The 18,432-nt window shown below is 42.2% G+C and overlaps 1 protein-coding gene across 6 annotated transcripts in view; it reads left to right on the top strand.

Annotated features, from left to right (window-relative positions):
• The window catches only part of INTS9 (integrator complex subunit 9), an 80,751-nt gene that overhangs the window by 37,532 nt on the left and 24,787 nt on the right, over positions 1-18,432 (top strand). For all 6 annotated transcript variants that reach the window (XM_007063249.4, XM_027825685.3, XM_043542081.1 and 3 more), the window contains 3 exons: positions 1,629-1,740; positions 8,287-8,467; positions 10,345-10,405. In XM_007063249.4, coding sequence (XP_007063311.3) covers positions 1,629-1,740; positions 8,287-8,467; positions 10,345-10,405 — 354 coding nt within the window. The remainder of the gene's footprint in view (positions 1-1,628; positions 1,741-8,286; positions 8,468-10,344; positions 10,406-18,432) is intronic.

Here is an 18,432-nt window from a genome sequence, read left to right as displayed (position 1 = left end):
TTTCTGTGGTGTAAGCCTCTGTCCATTAGGAGCTGGATAGAGCATGGATCATGTACGGACAAGATGTCACCCGCAACTGCAGCCAGTAGGACCAGACACCTGCATGCTTTATCCACGTAGTCCAGTTTGATTTGTACTTTGTGATTGTACAGGTGCACACAATGAGTCAGGAGGGCACGCCACTTTGAAGACACCCATTATGTTGAAACCATCTTTTATTTCAAGCCTGGTAGCCTCTAGCACAAGCTGCAAAGACGTATGAATTAAGAATGGAGATCCTATAACCCTATTTTGATTGACTGCTGGGAGGTGTTCAATGTTGAAAGGAGTGGTGATGTAGAGGGTAGTTTTCTTCATTAGTTTGACTGTCGCGTTGCACTGCAGATGCTGTGGTTAAGTTTGTGATGGGGTTTCTGTACAACTCTATATCAGTTAGTTTTATTTTGCCAACTGTATGTAACTTTGGGGTTTAAATGTCTTTTTTTTTTTTAATTGACATTTAATTTTTTAAAATGTATTTATAATGCACCAGTCACAGCTTTCTAGGTGTATTAATAAAAAATACTAATGGATCACAAAGACCCATGATAATCTTCCCATCCTACATCTCCCTGCCCCCCCCCCCCCCCCAAAAAAAAAAAAAAGTTCTGGACTAATAAATGAGTCTAAAAGTGTGTCTTGAAATTGGCTAGCTCTAGCTCTGCCACTGGGGCAGTGGAGCTGGCTCTAGATTTAAGGACCCTCTACTCAGAATACCCTGATTCCAGCTCCCCCATGTAAGAAATCTGCAGCTTCTATCTCCCAGGAGAGAAGGAAGTTCCCAAGACTGAAGCAATATGTGTTTTTATAGATCAAAGTTAACACCTTGAACTGTGCTTGAAACCTATTTGGAAGCCAGTGCAGTCTGTGGAGCAATACGCTTCCTGCATTACATCTTCAGAAATGTTTAGTATTAACATGTCAGCCATGCTGTCAGCTCCTAAGGCCGCAAGGTGATTAATCTGTTGAGGATGCTACTTTCAGAGGGGGCTAGTTCTAGCTCAATCACATGACTTCTCTTGGCAGATACCGACATGGCTATACAAGAGTGAGGGGGGATTTGATAGCAGCTTTCAACTACCTGAAGGGGGGTTCCAAAGAGGATGGAGCTCGGCTGTTCTCAGTGGTGGCAGATGACAGAACAAGGAGCAATGGTCTCAAGTTGCAGTGGGGGAGGTCTAGGCTGGCTATTAGGAAACACTATTTCACTAGGAGGTTGGTGAAGCACTGGAATGGTTACCTAGGGAGGTGGTGGAATCTCCATCCTTAGAGGTTTTTAAGGCCCAGCTTGACAAAGCCCTGGCTGGGATGATGATTTAGTTGGGGGTTGGTCCTGCTTTGAGCAGGGGAGTGGACTAGAACCAGATGACCTCCTGAGGTGTCTTCCAACCCTAATCTCTGATTCTAAGCTTCTATTTAGCTTTTGTTGCATCTCTGCAGATGCAGGAGGGCCAGAAGTTAAATTGTTCCATAATCTCTGTGTTGATTATGCTGTGTTGAGTTACTTTATCAGTCCTTCTCTTACTGTAAAACAGGGAACGTCTGTGCTGTGGCTGTTACTGAATTTACTTCACTTCGTTCTTTTTCAGGCCATGGACCAGGCTTCTCTTAAAAACAGTGATGTTCTCATTCTGACGGGGCTTACCCAGATTCCCACAGCTAACCCCGATGGCATGGTGGGGGAGTTCTGCAGTAACCTGGGTAGGTCGCTTTGTAAGAAGCACTTTGCTTATTTTATAATCTTATTCATTGCTTTTGGTGGGAAATAATTCGGTGATTCCTGGAACTGAGTAAGTTGCCTGACTATATCTTCTGGCATAAAACTAGCTGTTTAGATTTTACGATGTGCTCCTGATGTCATTAATAAAGTGCCTTAAGAGACACAGGTTGTACCTGAAATGGTTTGGAATGGAGCAGGTTTAATGAGATTTAATCATCTGCTGCTTTTGGTTTGCTAAATATGCAGCCTCGCTGCCAACCGACTACGTGTTGCCTAGGCTTTGAATAGACATCCCAGCTGAAATATTGCTTTTTCCTTCCTGTATCTCAGCCAGTGTAAAATCCTTGCACACCGTTTTTATGACTTTGTTTCTTTTCTTACACCTGGTTTGAAAATATATCAGAAGCAAACTGTACAATCTTCTTTATTTTTTATTTTATATATATTTATAGACCACAGAAATATAAAATCTAATCACAAGCTTTCACAGCTGCAAAAGCTGCTAATTACAAGCTGTAACATCAGAGTGTGAATTGCAGCATTTCCCAACCTGTTTGGAATATATCTGACTTTTTCCCCCCTTCTCTTCTCCCCCCTACCTAGTCCCTTCCTGTGGTTACTCCCCTGTCCTCATGGTTTCTCCTCAAAGATGTTCTGCTGCTTCTGCCTGTTCTTCTAGCAAACAGCTTTATTGTAAAGTATCTATTTTGAAGGAGGTCAGGGTTGTAACAAAAATAACAACTTCACTCTTGTATAGTGAGAAACTCAAAGGGCTAGAAACCTAAATAAACTAACCTCACACCACCATAGTTAGGTAAACCAGTATCATTAGCCCCATTTTACAGTTGGGGAAACCTGAGGCACGGATGTTAGGTGACTTGCCTAAGGTCACAAAAGAAGCCTGTGGCAGAGCTGGAAACAGAACCCAGGAATCTTGGCTCCTGCTTGCCAACTCCTTCTGACAAAAGCAGTAGATTGTAAATTCTCACCCATGCATAAATTCAAGGACAAAATCACTAGATGGATGTTCCCTCCCACTTTAAAGACTCTCTATCTCAAAATCCTGATGTGGGGATATAATTCTAGTTAGAGGGTAAGTTGTTGACCAGGGGATTTGCTGGATTCTCCACCACTTGAAGTTTTTACGTCAAGATCGGATGTCTTTCTAAAAGATATATATGCTTCCGTTCAACCACAGGACATTGGCCTTGCTATAGGAATTACTGGATGAAATTCTATGGCTTGTATTACACAGGGGGTCATATTATGTGATCATAATGGTCACTGAGCATTAAAATCTGTGAATTGCTTACATTTTATTATGTGATAGGTGCCGTATATACAGTGCATACTGCATAAATGTAAAGTATGTTGTATTTCCAATATTATTATTTTTATAAGTCATGAGAGGAAGAAAGCAACAAATCTCAGTGTTTCTACTCCCTAAATTATCATGTCTGAAGGAAATGTAGAAATGTCAAACCATCTATCTTAAAGTTTTATATATAGAAATGTCAGAGATCCAAAAAATGAAATTTTTTCGGAACCACCTGAACAGTTCTGAGGTTGACTGGGGAAGGTCTCCCAGCCAGCTTCAGTCTTGAACTTGGTGAAATGAGACATTTGAAAAGCATTAAAAACAAACAAGGAAAACGTTTGTTCAAAGTCTGCCCCCTGAGAACGTGGGGATTCCATCTTGGGCTTAGCAAAAAATATGAGAGGGCCTCGGAAAACAGAAGATGACTTTAAAACATTTTAATGCCAGGGCTGTTTGTTAGCACACAAATAGTATGAAATCCCTTCCCACCCAGCCTGACACCAGAAAGAGTCATACACTGGTCCAGCTTCCCAGTAGACCTGTAGAAAGGCCCCAAAAGCAACTGGCTACTGAGAAAACCAGTTGAATTGGCAGGGCTGGTGACCACAATAATAATTTTTATAAAGCTCCCGTTTGCGAGCTGCCCAGGGAACTGCCCAAACAGATCATAATATAGTAGTTAAATTTTAAAGCAGACACACATTTTATTCCATTTCCAATACCCTAAAATAATGGCATGTTTGTGGCTATCAAAGTGTAGCTAAGATCAGAAGTGTAACTGCAAAAGCTTCACCTTGAGCTCAGTTTTCATTTTCGTCACAACACTCTGTGGCTTAGACTCCCAACACCCATTATTAGGGTCCCATGCATGATTCCCCACCCTGAGCTTGTCTTCCAGGTCATATTAGTTTACTGACAAACCACTTTTTACAGTGCTCAGCGCTGCTGCACCAATACACTGCAGCTATGCAAAATGGACTTGTATTTTCATTGCCTTGGGCGTCATCAGCAAAATTTCCAGACTCTTTCTGTGGATGTGTTTTTATTCAGATGCCAACTTGACCTTGCACCGGCAGCTGTTGGAAATTCAAGTATCTTGTTTTGAGTTGTAAATTGAACCAACTTATTATGGAGTTACTGAATGAGATTAAATTTGAAATGCCACGATTATAATACTATATTAAATTGTGAGTACATCGTCAAGATAAATTGGGCTCAAATCTCTGCTTTCAGATACACACATTCACTTATTGGCATCTGTAGAAGTCACCCTGGTGTATCTGAGAGCAGACTTGTGTGTTACGGAGAGACATGGATTAGGGTCCAGTTCTGTAGGCCTTTAACTGACACTGTGCAAACAAATGATATGTGTTGAACCAACATCTGGATAGAAAGACCCAACAATGTTTATGCTGTTTATGTTTAAAACCACTGCAGGGTGTACAGCTCACATGTTTAATTGTCTGTCATGCCCTGTACATCTCAGAATGTAATATTCAAAGGGATGCAACTCAAAGACAGTGGTCTGGCACAGGTTTTTGACTGAAGGTTTTCGTAGGAAAATGCCAGTTTGTCACAACTGAAATTTTTCATGAGAGTATATCTGGGTTGATGACACTTTCAGGAAGGTTTCTCAGGTGCAGGGTGGAATTCTAGAGAGAGCCTCACCCTAGAATAGCCAGTAGCTAAGGTGGGCGTTCCAGGGTCAAGTCACTGCTCTGCCAGTTTTGGAATAGGAACTTGAACCTGGGTCTCCCACATCCCAGGAGAGGGCTCTAATTCCTGGGCTTTTAGCTATTCTGGGGTGGGGATATATTGCTGTTTTTGCAAAAAATTGCCCAAAATTCTGGGTTTCCTCCCAGTGCGAAATGGGAAACCTTTTTAAATCTCAGATTTGTTGTAGGATGAGAAAAATGTTTCCTGTCCAGCTGTAGTGTGTACAGAACAATGCATTTGTGAAGCCTTTCAGCTGGTCTGAGTGCCCCTGTTTTACAGGTGCTAGGGGTTCACTCTTAATACTTCATTTATGGTAGCACGTTAGAACCCCAGTCATGGATTAGGGTCGAGTTGTTCTAGGCACTGTATAGGCAAGTAACTGACACTGTGCAAACAAGTGATACCTATTGAACCAACATCTGGATAGACAGAACCAACAATGTTTATGCAAACCACTGTAAATCTACAGCTCACTTGTTTCGTTATCTGTCATGCCCTCTACATCTCATGAACAATGTAATACTCAAAGAGAGACAACTGAATGAAAGCAGTCAGGTACAGTTAAACCAAAATGGAGAGAAACGTCTACAAAAGGAAAAGGAGAAATCCAAGTGAGGCAGCGAATTTCCCATCAGCCCCACTTTCAGCTCTCACCTCTAATACGTCACGTCAGCCAGACATGTAGCTTATAGCCATAAGATGTTTTTTAGGAATAAACTTAAGACTTAAAACACTGAGCTGTGAATAAGATAGAGCTCTGCACGTGAACTGTACTTAAGGGATCGTTAAAATTGTGCTATAGCTCACCCTGTATGAGGAAGAAATGAAAGCAGACTAGATTTATCAGATATTATAACTGGAAGAGATTCTTGCCATAGCCTGTAAACTCTGAGACTGTGAAGGAGCTTACTACCCCTTTAAGGGACAGACCAGAGCCTGTGGCCGACATAGCCTGGGGTGTAATCCAGGAGGCCATGCCCGCCCTAGCGCTGGGCTGTTTGAACAGGAAGGCGAGCAAGAGAGGGGAGTAGAAGCCACGCAGGCTGCAGTGGGATGTGGTTTGTGTCTCAGGCCTGGCTGCACCACACAGCTTGACATAAGCTGCCTTGCATCGGCCTAGCTGTTTGGAAGGGTCTTCACTTAAATTTGGCTCCAACTGATGTAAGTGTCTCTCTGCATCGATTTAGTAACCCCACCTCGGCGAGCTGTGTCGCCTCACAGTAGATGTAATTAGGTCAACACAATGTCAGCGTAGACACCACGTTGCTTACGTTGGCTGTTACTGGCCTCCAGGAGCTATCTCACAATGCTCCACACTGACCATTCAAGCGCTCCTCCTGACAACGTGCACTGCTGACACAAGGAGCCAAGCATGCATGTACGCAAGCGACTTAATAACTGCGGTAGCTGTATGCCGATGTAAATTAGGCCAACATAATTCTGGGATGTGGACATGGCCTCCGGCTCCAGGAGACCAGCCCAACCAGACAAGAGACTTTGTTTTGTGGTATTGGGAGCTCTGCACCAGGGTCCTCATGTGAGGACTTTCTAAACTGATTATTGACCTAGAACCTTATTAAAATGGGACGTGCTATTTTGTCAATGGTGGTGGGGGATTCTCCTTACCTTGGGCTGTTAAAGCAAACCTGTTGCCACCTCAGTCAGGGGACACAAAAGCGGGACACACTGACAGTGCCACGCCAGCCCACAAGGGCATTATCCACACTTTTTTACAAAGCCCGTTAAGCTTCTTCGAAAACTTTAATATGCTTCTGCCAAATCCTGGCATAATCCTGTCCCTGGTTTAAATCCACACTCAAGCTGAGGGTGCCATTTTCCTCCATGTTTAAATTGGGAAGAATGGGAGGCAGTGTCATCCAATCCTGACGTCGAGGGCTAGGCGTGAGGAGTTCTGGGCTCTGTTCTTGGCTCCAGCACGTCTTGCCTATAGTCACCCGGCTCCTTAGGTTGAGATTGTTTTTAAAACCAGCTAAAGGATTTAATCTTAAACTTCCCCCAGCTGTCTTTGAAAACCTTAACCTCCCTGTACCTCCACCGGTGCCCATTTTCCAGATGAGGAATGTATACTTGTCTGCCTCACAGGAGTATTGTGAGACTTAAATGTTAGAAAGTGCTTTGGCCTCCTGCAGGGTGATGCTGTAGAAATGCAAAGGACGATTATTTTTATTCATGGTTATCAAAATGAAGTATTAGACTTTGCATGTGACCTAGCAGAGGACAGTAACCCCAGTCCTCTTCCTGACCTTCACTGATGTGTAATACAGCTCTGATAAATACTGGGAAAGGCCTCTCTGACCCATTGTCGAAAACAGTATGTAGTAAACGTAACTCCTACCTGAAGTTGGGCACCTAGGCACGTAGTGGCATTTTCAAAAGTGCCCATGTGCTTCTTTAGGCACCTAAATACCTTTAAAAATCTGGCAGGTTGGGCAGCAGTATCCCTAAAGTGCTAGATCTTTGCCCATCTGAGTTTGTCAACAAATTGAAGTCACAGAAGTAATTATAGCAAGATTTAATATATGCATTTCCAGCTCTTTCACGGGTTTTTGTTTAATGCTTTGATGCATAATATTACTGCTGCTGCATTTCAATTAACGTCAGCATAGATGGGTTTTGCCCCGTGGCCACAGAAGAAATCCCAGTTCGGCAACGATTTCTCATTGAGATTAACAAGGGAGAAATGCTTTGTCATAAGGTGCTACAGCAGTTCTGTAGCTGCGTGCAGCCAGAGGAATAACATGTTTCTCCTGGGCTTCCTTACAGTGCCATACTCAGATCTGTCTAGATTGCACAGGAAAATTATTTTTATTTTCCACTTGTTCTCTGCCTGCCCATGACTTATACAGCTGACACCTTTTGCAGCTGCTCCTGTTGTGTTGAAGGAATTTAGAAGCATTTGCAACTTTAGAAAAGAAAATCCCTTCATGTTTGGGGAGGCTGGGTCAGGTTTGAAAGAACTAGACTTTCTAACCACAAATTAAAATCCTCAGCCATTTGTCTGAAATAGCAGAATTGAATACAAAACAATTTACAGGGTATGGGATCTTTCAGATGAGACCAAAGAACAGCTCTTCAGCATGGACACAAGTAGATTTATTGAGCGTTTTTTATGTCAGGGGTGTCTTTTGTCAGTTTCCTCAGTCAAAATTTATCCTCTTGTGTACTGGTGCAGCACTGCCATCTACTGGATGGAGTGTCAGACAGGCGCAAGTGTGTATCATAGGTCCCATGGCTAACAGAAGCTCCTTTTGCTCAAAGCTGTGCTTTTGCAGGAGGAGGATCTGATTTTGTCCCCTTAAGGCTGTGAAGTCTTGAGGGGTCAGAAATCTGTCTGCACACATCACTCACTCTGTTAAGCAACATGTTGTGCACCAGTTATCTAGATAGCTGCTTTTCTGTGCCCTGCAGAGCTTTTGGGGCTGAAAAGCACTTTTTGAAACCTGTTAATTCTCCCTTCTCTTTCTCCCTCAAGCTATGACTGTCCGGAATGGAGGAAATGTCCTGGTTCCATGTTATCCTTCTGGAGTGATATATGACCTGCTGGAGTGTCTGTATCAGTACATCGACTCTGCAGGACTCTCCAATGTCCCCTTTTACTTCATCTCACCTGTTGCCAACAGCTCCCTGGAGTTCTCCCAGATCTTTGCCGAGTGGTAAGTGTTAGTGGGCTACTCTGTCAGGCTGGATTCCACCGTACACATTACAGTAAACGTGTGCATAGTGAGTGCTGATAGCTGCAGATTCTGTCATTCTGGATATACACGGAATTCTGGATATACACGAAGGAGATCGGAATTATGTACACGCCTTTTCAGTTACAGGAATAGGTGAGCAAAGGTGCCCTATAATTAGGGTGGCATTCATTCCAGTAGTATGTATGTTGAATCTGTTTAAAAAACATAGATATGTTTGACACTGGCACTCAGAGCCAATGAGTAAATGATGCACTTCCTCAGAGTGACTTTCAGATGTGTTTTTCTTGCCCATTGTGAGTCTCACTCAATGCTCCAAGGAGCATACAGCAATCCAACTACACAAACTGGTGAGGTTTCTTTATATTCCTAATTCGGATGAGTCACAGAACTGAGGGCCTGACCACTTGTGATTATTATGTATTTGTTAAGCAATAATAAGATCCTGTACGACACAAATAAGCTAATCCATGCCTCAGAGATCTTCCGATCTGGAAGACAGAAAAACAAGGTGCACTGGGAGAAATTGAGCTGAGTGAATTCTTCTGGAAGTATTTGGATAAGGAAAGGATAAAATCTGATGGATTAAGAGGCCATGCTACTTTAAGCAAGAGTAGGGGAATCTAGCTTTTGGGCCCTAACCAAATTTCAGCGTAGGTATTCTAAATTTATGCCCATTGAATAGTACTGCAGTTAAACAGCTGCTGTATTTTATTTGACTAGTGGCTGTACTTTACTAGTGAATTAAGTGATTCCTATATACATAGTTTGAATCAAGTGATTCCTATATACATAGGTGCTATAAAATTGCAAGACTGGTTAGTAAAAAAACTTTTTTTAACAAGTACAGTGGTATGGCAGCACAAAGCGTAGCATGCAAGTGGAAATCTTCTTTTGTCAATTACATATAGTTTGCAGAAGTCAGACACTTAATAGTTTACTGAAATTCTAGAATATTTATTATTCAAGACAAGATTAAAACATACTTTAATCCTACTTATACGGTAATTTATCTTCAAAAGTCAGTAGAAACACTACTAATCCTCAGACATCCTTAATAGGTAAAATATACCTTGTTCACAGAAAACCGAGGCAGAGGCTGTGACGTCTCTAAAACCACAGATAGAGTTGGGGTTAGAACTGAGGAATTCCTGTCTGACAATCCCACGATAGTCTGCTAGACCAAGGGCTTTGTCCACCATCGTCACCTAGACTGCTGCCATATCTGCTCTTTTATTCCACCTCCCAAGACAGAATGAATCAAATGATCTTGCTGAAGTCAGGCAATAGCTTTTAATATCTACTTTGGGAAAGGAACCCTTGACGCAAAATAGCCAATGACAGTGAACATCCTAGAGGGGTGAGAGAAGCAGTTTGCTAGCCTTATACCCACAATAATGAAATGTATACAGGGGGACTAATTTACGGCAAATGGAAGGGGTGAAATCTTTGAGAAGACAGTTGAAACCTTTTTTTTTTTTGTGAGAGTTATTGGGGTTTGCAGGATATTGAATGAGAATCGGTGAGGTCCTACTGTATGTAAGATGTCAGTGAATGCTGAATAACATATCCATTTTCACAGGCAAGAGGACTCTAGTTATTATAAAATAGTTCTAAAGCAATTTCAGCCCTGTACTGATGTACACCTTCTTTAGATCATAATACCCACCCCCCCAGGCATCTTCCAGTGCCCCCTGTTAAAGTGCGAGGCTTTGTGCTGCTGCAGGTCACGGAAGTGGGATGACTGTCCAGAAAATCTTAACGGTAGATGGCAGCAGATACTGCAGTATGTTTTCCTGCACGTCTCTAACCCACGTTTTTTTCCCCTCCTTTTAAAGGCTGTGTCATAATAAACAGACGAAGGTTTATCTCCCGGAACCCCCCTTTCCTCATGCCGAGGTAAGCAACTACGGAGGCACCATGTGTGATCAGTGCCAAGATTAGGTGGCTTCCTAAAAGCCAGAGCTCCATGAGCCCATTCTCTTTCTGTGACTAATTCTTTTGGATCTGTGAAATAGTCCTTTTTACCGTGGGTCACGCAATTTGGCTTTCGTTCCATTATTTATAAAAATAGGTTTTGGGGAGGAAGATGTCAGAATGTACCATTAACCTGCCGTTATTATCGTAAGCCTGATGAAAATGTTACTATGTAATATGCACTCATCCATTTTATCTGCCTTCATGGAAAGGGGTCTGATATCAACACGTTTGTTTGCCCTTATTGAACTCTGAGTAGAAATATGCTCTTTGTTCAAACCAAGCCACTAATCTCAAAGTGCATGGAGATGAAACCTTGCTGTTGGGGATGAAGCTACCTTCCTAACTGATGGGCACTCATGTTGTCTAGTGTTAAGAAACTATTAATCCTCTATTTCAAGATGCCTTATCGGTATACAAGGAGCTTAAATCATAAGTGCTCAGTGTTGCCTGCTATTTGCAAAGAAGTGTCCTGGGTGAGCATGGTGCTGAAGCAAGTAAGGTTGCTTGACTGCTGGCCCTTTAGGATCCTTGCAGAATCAAGATGTGCATCTCGGGAGCAAAACTTAAATAGATGTGGCACAACTTCTGCCTTCAAAGAGACTTCTATAGAGAATCCATGTATTGATGGGAACCAATATAACTCCAATTAGAGTGAACGGGAGGCACAGGGGTGAGGATTGATGAGTGCAGGTAGAGGTGGCTTTCTGAGAGAAAAAGGCTAAATTTTCAGAAGAGCCTCTATCTATCTTATATCAGAAATTGAGCCATTTTGCGCATGCACATTTTGTAGGCTGGCTTGTGTGTATAAAGTCCATCGCTTGTGCTCAAAAACATGTGTAAATGCTTGAATGTGCATAGCTGCAGTCACACAGGTGGAGGCCTCAGATTAAACGCCTTGACCAACACCACAGTCTTTTGCTCTAATGAGGGGTTTGACCAGTGACCCATCCTTGGTAATGGATTGGAAATCTCCACTGTCCACCACCTGTATACCTTGCTTTAAGGGCCTTGTAGGTTCCTGTGATATGGATATTGATCTTAAAGGTGTTTATAAACTCTTTCACTGTCCGATATTAGGTAGGTTTGGAGTTATTTTAAAAAGGGGCCTTGGTTTTACTTGGTTCCTTGGCAAATGCACAAAAACATTTATTTCAATTAAAAGTTTATTGATTAAACACAAGAAGGAACAAGAAATTAAAGCAGACCTTTATATTGAAGCTGTGATTGAGTGATTATGCAAAATAAACGTAGGCTTTAATCGTGATTGTGACTTTCTCCTTTTGGAGGCAAAATATCAGTCTTATTTTCAGAACAACCTTTCTTTGATGAAGAAAGGATTAATTTTACTCAGTCCTGATGTGTAGCAGGCATTTACTTATCCTGTTCTTAACAGACACAAGGTGGAGAAGAGACAGTAGAAATGATGGATGAAATATGGCTTTTGTTGATGGATTTTGAAACGCTGGACTGCTGGTTAGCTATGAGTGAATGCTTTTGGCTGGCAAGTCGGCCACAACACCTGCTGTTTGGATCCTGGCTTATGATCTGGTTTGGGAGTCGTCAGATTGGATCTTTTCTTCTTAAATAGGGCAGGCTCGGATGAATACAGTTTAGTTGACTTCAGGATTTGATGAAAAGCCAAGAGAGTGAGAGAGAGGCTAAAAGGAATCAAAGGGGGGCAGAAAATAACACAACAAGGGCAGGGAAAATGAAGCAGGACCTTATATGCCTCTGCAGTGCTGGCATTTGCAAATCCCCACTGATGGGCTAAGGATTGGATGTCATGATAACGTGATGTCTTTCAGCACTCATAGGTGACAACAAAATTCCTTGAACAAGCTTAAGGCCAGCCAGCCAGCCTTTCTCTCAGGAAGAAAGTCCTTTAGATGAGTCGAAATGAGTGGCAGTTCAGGGGGATGGGCTGGGATGCAAGGTGGGTCGGGAGATGAGTGGGAGAACTGATCTGAACAAGTCTTTTCCAAAGTCTCTCTTTAAGAAACCCAAAAGGGGGAAAAGTGGGCATCCTAGTTCATTGCCCTCATTATTTTGTCCAGCAATTAGGCCTCATAGCTGTCACACCAATTTTGGTCTATTAACTTGTGATTCCACATCTTCTGGTTTGTTTGTTTGTTTTGTTTTTACCAAGCTTAATTTCAGCAGTCCTTGGATTTTATCAGCGTGGCCGTCTTGATTTAAACTAATCTGGCTTCTTTGTCTGGTTCTCTTGCACTTGTTACAACATTGTGTTGTAAACAACTTGACCTGTTTTTCTTGGTTATTGTATCATCTTATGAACTTTTATATACTTTTTATATGAGTTTGCAATAGGGCTACACTTTGTAGGCTCAATAGTCACAACGTTCCCATTGAATAGGAGTAGGATCTGGTCCCTAGCGTTCACTCTTTCCAGGTGCTGGACTATATTTCAAGCAGGGTATGCAGGGAATCAAGAATAATGGAAACTTCCATAGCTAACACCCACACACTGATCTTAAAAACTTACCCTAGTAAATTAAGTTCCAAAGCCTACTCTCAGAGTGCAAGACACTCCAGCCATACTTCCTAATTTACCTTGCATCTCTCTGCTTTCCAAAGTGTCCTTGTTGGTCCATAGAATGTCTCTGAAGTGCCTTCTGTTTCTCCGTATGCTACCGCCTACCAAAGGTTTTAAGGCTTCACAACTTTTTTCCACAACACACAATAAACTGCTTGGTGAAAAAACATCCACCATCAACGGGTGGATTAATTAAGTCTGTCATGATGGGTGGGTGTATGTTTATGCTGTGTTAACTGCATCCTCTGATTTTAGTGGAGTGTCTTTAATTTCCTGGGTAGCCCGTTGATAATCAGATACCCCCAAACTACTTTACTGCTGTTAACAAATTTGTCAGCTCCATGTGTAGATTAAGTTAATTACTCTGATCTCTGAAAATTGTGAGTTACAGTTAGAATATTTCCAGTGTTAAGATGAGAGATTGATCTATCCCAGTAAGAAAGTTCCTGTGGTCTAAGACCTCTCAAAACCCATATGAACCATGGATCTGAGCTAAAAATTCTTTGCCTGCAGCCTAGACTGTCAGTTTCACTGGCTTTTAATATAAAATACCTTTCTCCCCTCACCCACAAAAGAAGCAGTAAAATCACCCTGGGGACAGTGGTGAGGATATGTTACAGCTAAAACAGTGTCTTTCTTCCAGGAATTACTATAAACAGCAACAATTTAATTCCAAACTGTTATATTAACACCACAGCGTATAAAGATGCTGTAGCACTATCTCGTAAAAACTCAGGTAATTCACTTCAACACAGTCTAATTATGGAGGTGGGAATAATTTATACCCCTGATACAGTCCATTGAAGTCAATAGAAAGATTTACTACAGTGGGCTTTGGATCAGGCTTCTGATGGTAAATGGTATGCATTGCGGGAATGACCTGACTGGGACTGTTACGGGTATAGACAGGCCATTGTTTTGTTCTGTGTTTGTACGGTGCCTATCACTCTGGGATCCTGGTCCCTGACTAGGGCTTCTAGGCACTATGGTAATACAAGTAATGAATAAGGACAAATAATATAGTGAGTACTGCTGATCCCACGGTAATGTCCTCGAACACAAATGAGGGGTTTGTAGCTGCAACTGGTGCGCGCCCTGGGGATTTGAACTGTCTTCTGCTGGCCCCTGGTGTTGGAATCAAGGATCTAATGGGTCTCTTCATTGCTAATTCCTGTCGTTTACTAACCACTTTGCAAATACAGGTTTTACAGTGGTGACAAGTGCTCAGGCACATTGAAAAAAGTGCACGATGAGTCTGCCATTTCATCTAGGGCAGAGGTTTTCAAACTGTGAGGTGTGCCCCCGCTCATGGGAGTGAGCAGCAATGCCAGGCAGCTTGGGCCAGCCACACACCACCTCCACCCCCTGACTCGCCTCATTTTATCTGGGTTGGGAGGTGGGGTAACCAAAAATTGTAACTCAAAAGTGGGGGGAGCTCAGCTGAGCTCAAAAAGTTTGAAAACTGCTGATCTAGGGCTTCTGGTAAGGTCATAAGTTACTGGAGTGAGGTGCACTTCAGGAGAACACACGGATCAGATTTATAGCCCCCAAGTTTGCTTTCTTTTATTTTATAAAATACATGGATCCAACTTTATTAAAAAAAAACGGTAAGCACCTACAACCCACCCCCCAAAGCACTTCCACATCCGTGTGCAGGCTCCAGGGCTCTCCACTGTGCATTTGTTTACTCTTTGCCTCCCTGAAAACTACCCAAATGCTATTATCCGCTACTAGCCTGATTGGTTCCCTGATCTGCAACGCAATCCTTCTTATTGTGCTCCTATGTCCACTGCTGGTTTAATATTACCATGCTGTGTAAAAGGGGTGGAGGTGCATCTGGTTTGATTTTGGTGGTTTTCGCTAGACTGAAAAAATATAAAAAAAGGAAAAAACTCTGGTAATTGAGGCAGTGTGTGAATATCTGTGCAAGGCATTTATATGGCCTCTGTGAGGTAGGGAAGTACTAATGTTCCCACTGTACAGAGGGGGATCAGCGGCACAGAGGCTAACTGACTTGCCCAAGGTCATACAGGCAGTACCTGTGATGGAGCAAGGACTTGAACCCAGTTCTCTCAAGTTCTAGGTTAGAGTCCTAACCGCTAAACCATCCTTCCTCTGTGTGTGTGTGTAGATACACAATTTCTTTTTAAATCCATGAATCAATCATTTCACAGGAAGGGGACTGTTCAAAGGGAACTTCAAGGGCATTGTTAATGAGTATCAGAAACAGGAATTAAATTATCACTTGTATGGAAACAGCATTTAGATAGGATGCTGATAGAATAATTGTGTGGTGCTTTTTTCAATGGTAGGTTTATCGCATCTGAACAGAGATCAGTTGATGAGCTCAGAGCATCTTTGGGAGAATAGAGTAAGAGAAATTACTCAAATACACGTTAGTTATTTAGATGAGCAGCAGCAATGTGCTTGGTGCTGTTTGCCAGTGGGAGAGGGCAGTCCTGGAAACTGATGCCCTCTATTCACAAACAAATACAGGATAGGCAGCAGAGTCCAGTCTGCTCCTGAAACCGGAAGTTCTCATTACCCAGATAAATGTCTAGTTCTTTTTTTGGTTTTTGTCATTCTAAGCTTCTGTCTTTGGGGCAATACCTTGGGGGCAATGAGTTACCCAGGTGGTTTATGCATAGTGTGAAAAGTATTTATTTCCTTTTATCAGTTGCCAGTGTGTTGCCTTTAACATTTCATTGCTTGACTGTCCCATTACTCCTATTATATGAGAAGGTAAACAGAAGTACCTGACTTGCCTTCTCTACCATTCATACACCTTGGCCCTATCCCCTCTTCTGTCTCCTCTGTAAACTAAGCCTTTCCAATCTGCTCACTCTCTCCAAGCCTCTAACTCTCGTCACTGGTCTCTGAACCCCCTTATTTCTGCTGTATCCTTTGTGAGATGGGATGACATAAGATGGACATGGAATTCTACCCCTCAGAGCACCCTAAACACTTCCTCTCCCTCCTTGTTGTTTATGCCTTTCATGTAATTGTAGATATTTAGCATGTCTCCTCCCCTTGATCATTACATAGAATTTGTTGTTCTCCTGGAAAGTGATCTGTTTCCTAATGTCACTGAATTGATTGTATAGGGAATCCTACTCTTCCACTATTGCAAGCAAGAAACATAGGCTAAGATTTTCAAAGTGACCTAGTAATAAAATTAATGGAAACTGGATGTTCAAATGCCTTGAGCAGCTTTGAAAATCTGCTGTTTTCCTTTACTGGAGCAGCAGTTAAATGGGAAGGTTTTTAAGTGAGCTTCTCCATAATGGCTGGGTCTGCAAGGGCTTGTCTACACTACCTACCAGGTCGGCAGGCAGCGATCGATCCAGCGGGGCTCTATTTATCAGATCTAGCATAGACGCAATAAATTGACTGCTGAACGCTCTCCCATCAATTCTGGTACTCCACCAGAACAAGGAATGCAAGCGGAGTTGACGGGAGAGCGTCAACTGTCGATGTACCGCAGTGAAGACACCGCTGGAAGTAGATCTAAGTATGTTGACTTCAGCTATGCTATTCACGTAGCTGAAGTTGCATATCTTAGATCTACCCCGCGCGGTAGCGTAGACAAGCCCCAAGTCTCTGCTGCAAGGAAGTTAGTATCTGCCAGTAATTTCTCAGGAGGAAGAACAGAGGTATGGAAAGGGCAATATGATAGGAAAACATTCAAAAAGGGATGACCAATATCTGGACAGTTCTCGCCTCTGTTCATACAGCTGTACCAGTTTTGTTTTCATAAGCAGTTTTTGTGACTGGAAGGGCTAAGAGCTTGTACTGAGGGAACTTTAGAAGCCTCTACCAAGTTAAAAACAAAATGTAACAAACGTTTTGAGTTTAGGGGATTAGTAAAGAGAGATGGATGGAGTCTTTTACCTCCAGGGTGCTGCTTTGACTGTAGTCCAGAAACACAATTTTCAAATGTGACTAAGGGCTTGACTACACATGAAAATTAATCTGGAATAAGGTAGGGTGTGAGTTTAGAGCAGTTTAACCATTCTTGCTTTAACTTCATGTATGGATGCTTTTATTCTGAAATAAGAGTGCCGTACTCCAAACTAGCTTAATTCACTGCCAAGGAGAAATGGCTAGAAAATAGGCTATTGTTTTTTGACTGCAAGTAGCTAGGTTGGAAGTAATTTGGATCGTTTGCTACGGAAAAACTAGCATTCTTCAGCTTGATCTTTGTTTCCTTCCTTCATATACTGGTTCCAGTGCATCATACTCAAAACAATAAATACCAGGAATTAAGTGACACAGGAGGAACGGTCGATTCTACAGCAAAAGGCCTCTGTTAGAGGTGGCCTATAGAGGGGACAAGGAAGATGAAGTAACACATGCGTCACTCCCTCCCTCCTTGATAAAATAGAGGCATAGCTATCAGAATTTTTGGATGCAGAACGCACGCAAAATAAACAGCTATAAATTTTGGCTTTGCTGAACAAAGGGTACACAATGGTTACATAGATTTATCCAGTTAATAGTTGCAGTTACTGACCCCGTAAATCATGTCTACTGCTTTAAAGGGAAGCTTAGCCATTTGGGATTTTTTTTAAAAAAAAACCCACAACAAAAAAACCATCATAGTTTAGATTCAATACATTTTACTGTCTCTTATCTCTTAAGCTTTCAGTCAATAAAGAATCTTTCCACAGAAAGAGAGGTCCTAAATGTTTCATGCTGCTGAAAGCTAAAGCTTCAAGACGCAATTTTGGAGATACAGATTGGATAAGCACCAGCCAATGCTGCTGACCCTGGCTTGTTGCAGACGGTGCCGTTTTTAACATGGTTTGCTGATCATTGTTATACTTCTCTATATTAAAGAGACAAGGTGGGTCAGGTAATGTCTTTTTATTAGACCAACTTTTGCTGGAGAAAGGGACAAGCTTTCAAGATTACAGGCGCTCTTCCGTGTAAGTGAAAAAGCTGGTCTCTTTCACCAGCTGAAGTTGGGCCAATGAAAGACATTGCCTCATCTACCTGGTCTCCCTGTCCTGGGACAAACATGGCTAGAACTGCACTGCAAACTGTTCTCTTATCTTAGACGTTTTCAAATGTTTTCATGTAGCCCATTTCATCTTCAGATCTCAAAGACATTTACAAATATTCACCAATTAAATCCCCCTAATACCCTGGTGAGGCAGAGAAGTAAGTATTTGACGTTAGGCCCATTTTACAGATTTAATTTTCTCCCCTCTTTTTTTTTTTTTTCTGATTGAATAATTAGAATGGATCATTCCAGAGATTATCAAGCAACCAGGTGTTTCTCATGTGTGCGAGGTCTCTAATGTTTTTATGTATGGCCTGCAGTCATACTACCTCAGGCCATGGTTTCATCAGATATCACCACTTGGAGGAGGCCTGGTCAATATCTTGT

This window comes from Chelonia mydas, chromosome 3, assembly GCF_015237465.2.
Source record: "Chelonia mydas isolate rCheMyd1 chromosome 3, rCheMyd1.pri.v2, whole genome shotgun sequence".
In the NCBI taxonomy this organism is placed as follows: Eukaryota; Metazoa; Chordata; order Testudines; family Cheloniidae; genus Chelonia; species Chelonia mydas.
This window is presented reverse-complemented; position numbering and strand designations above follow the sequence as displayed.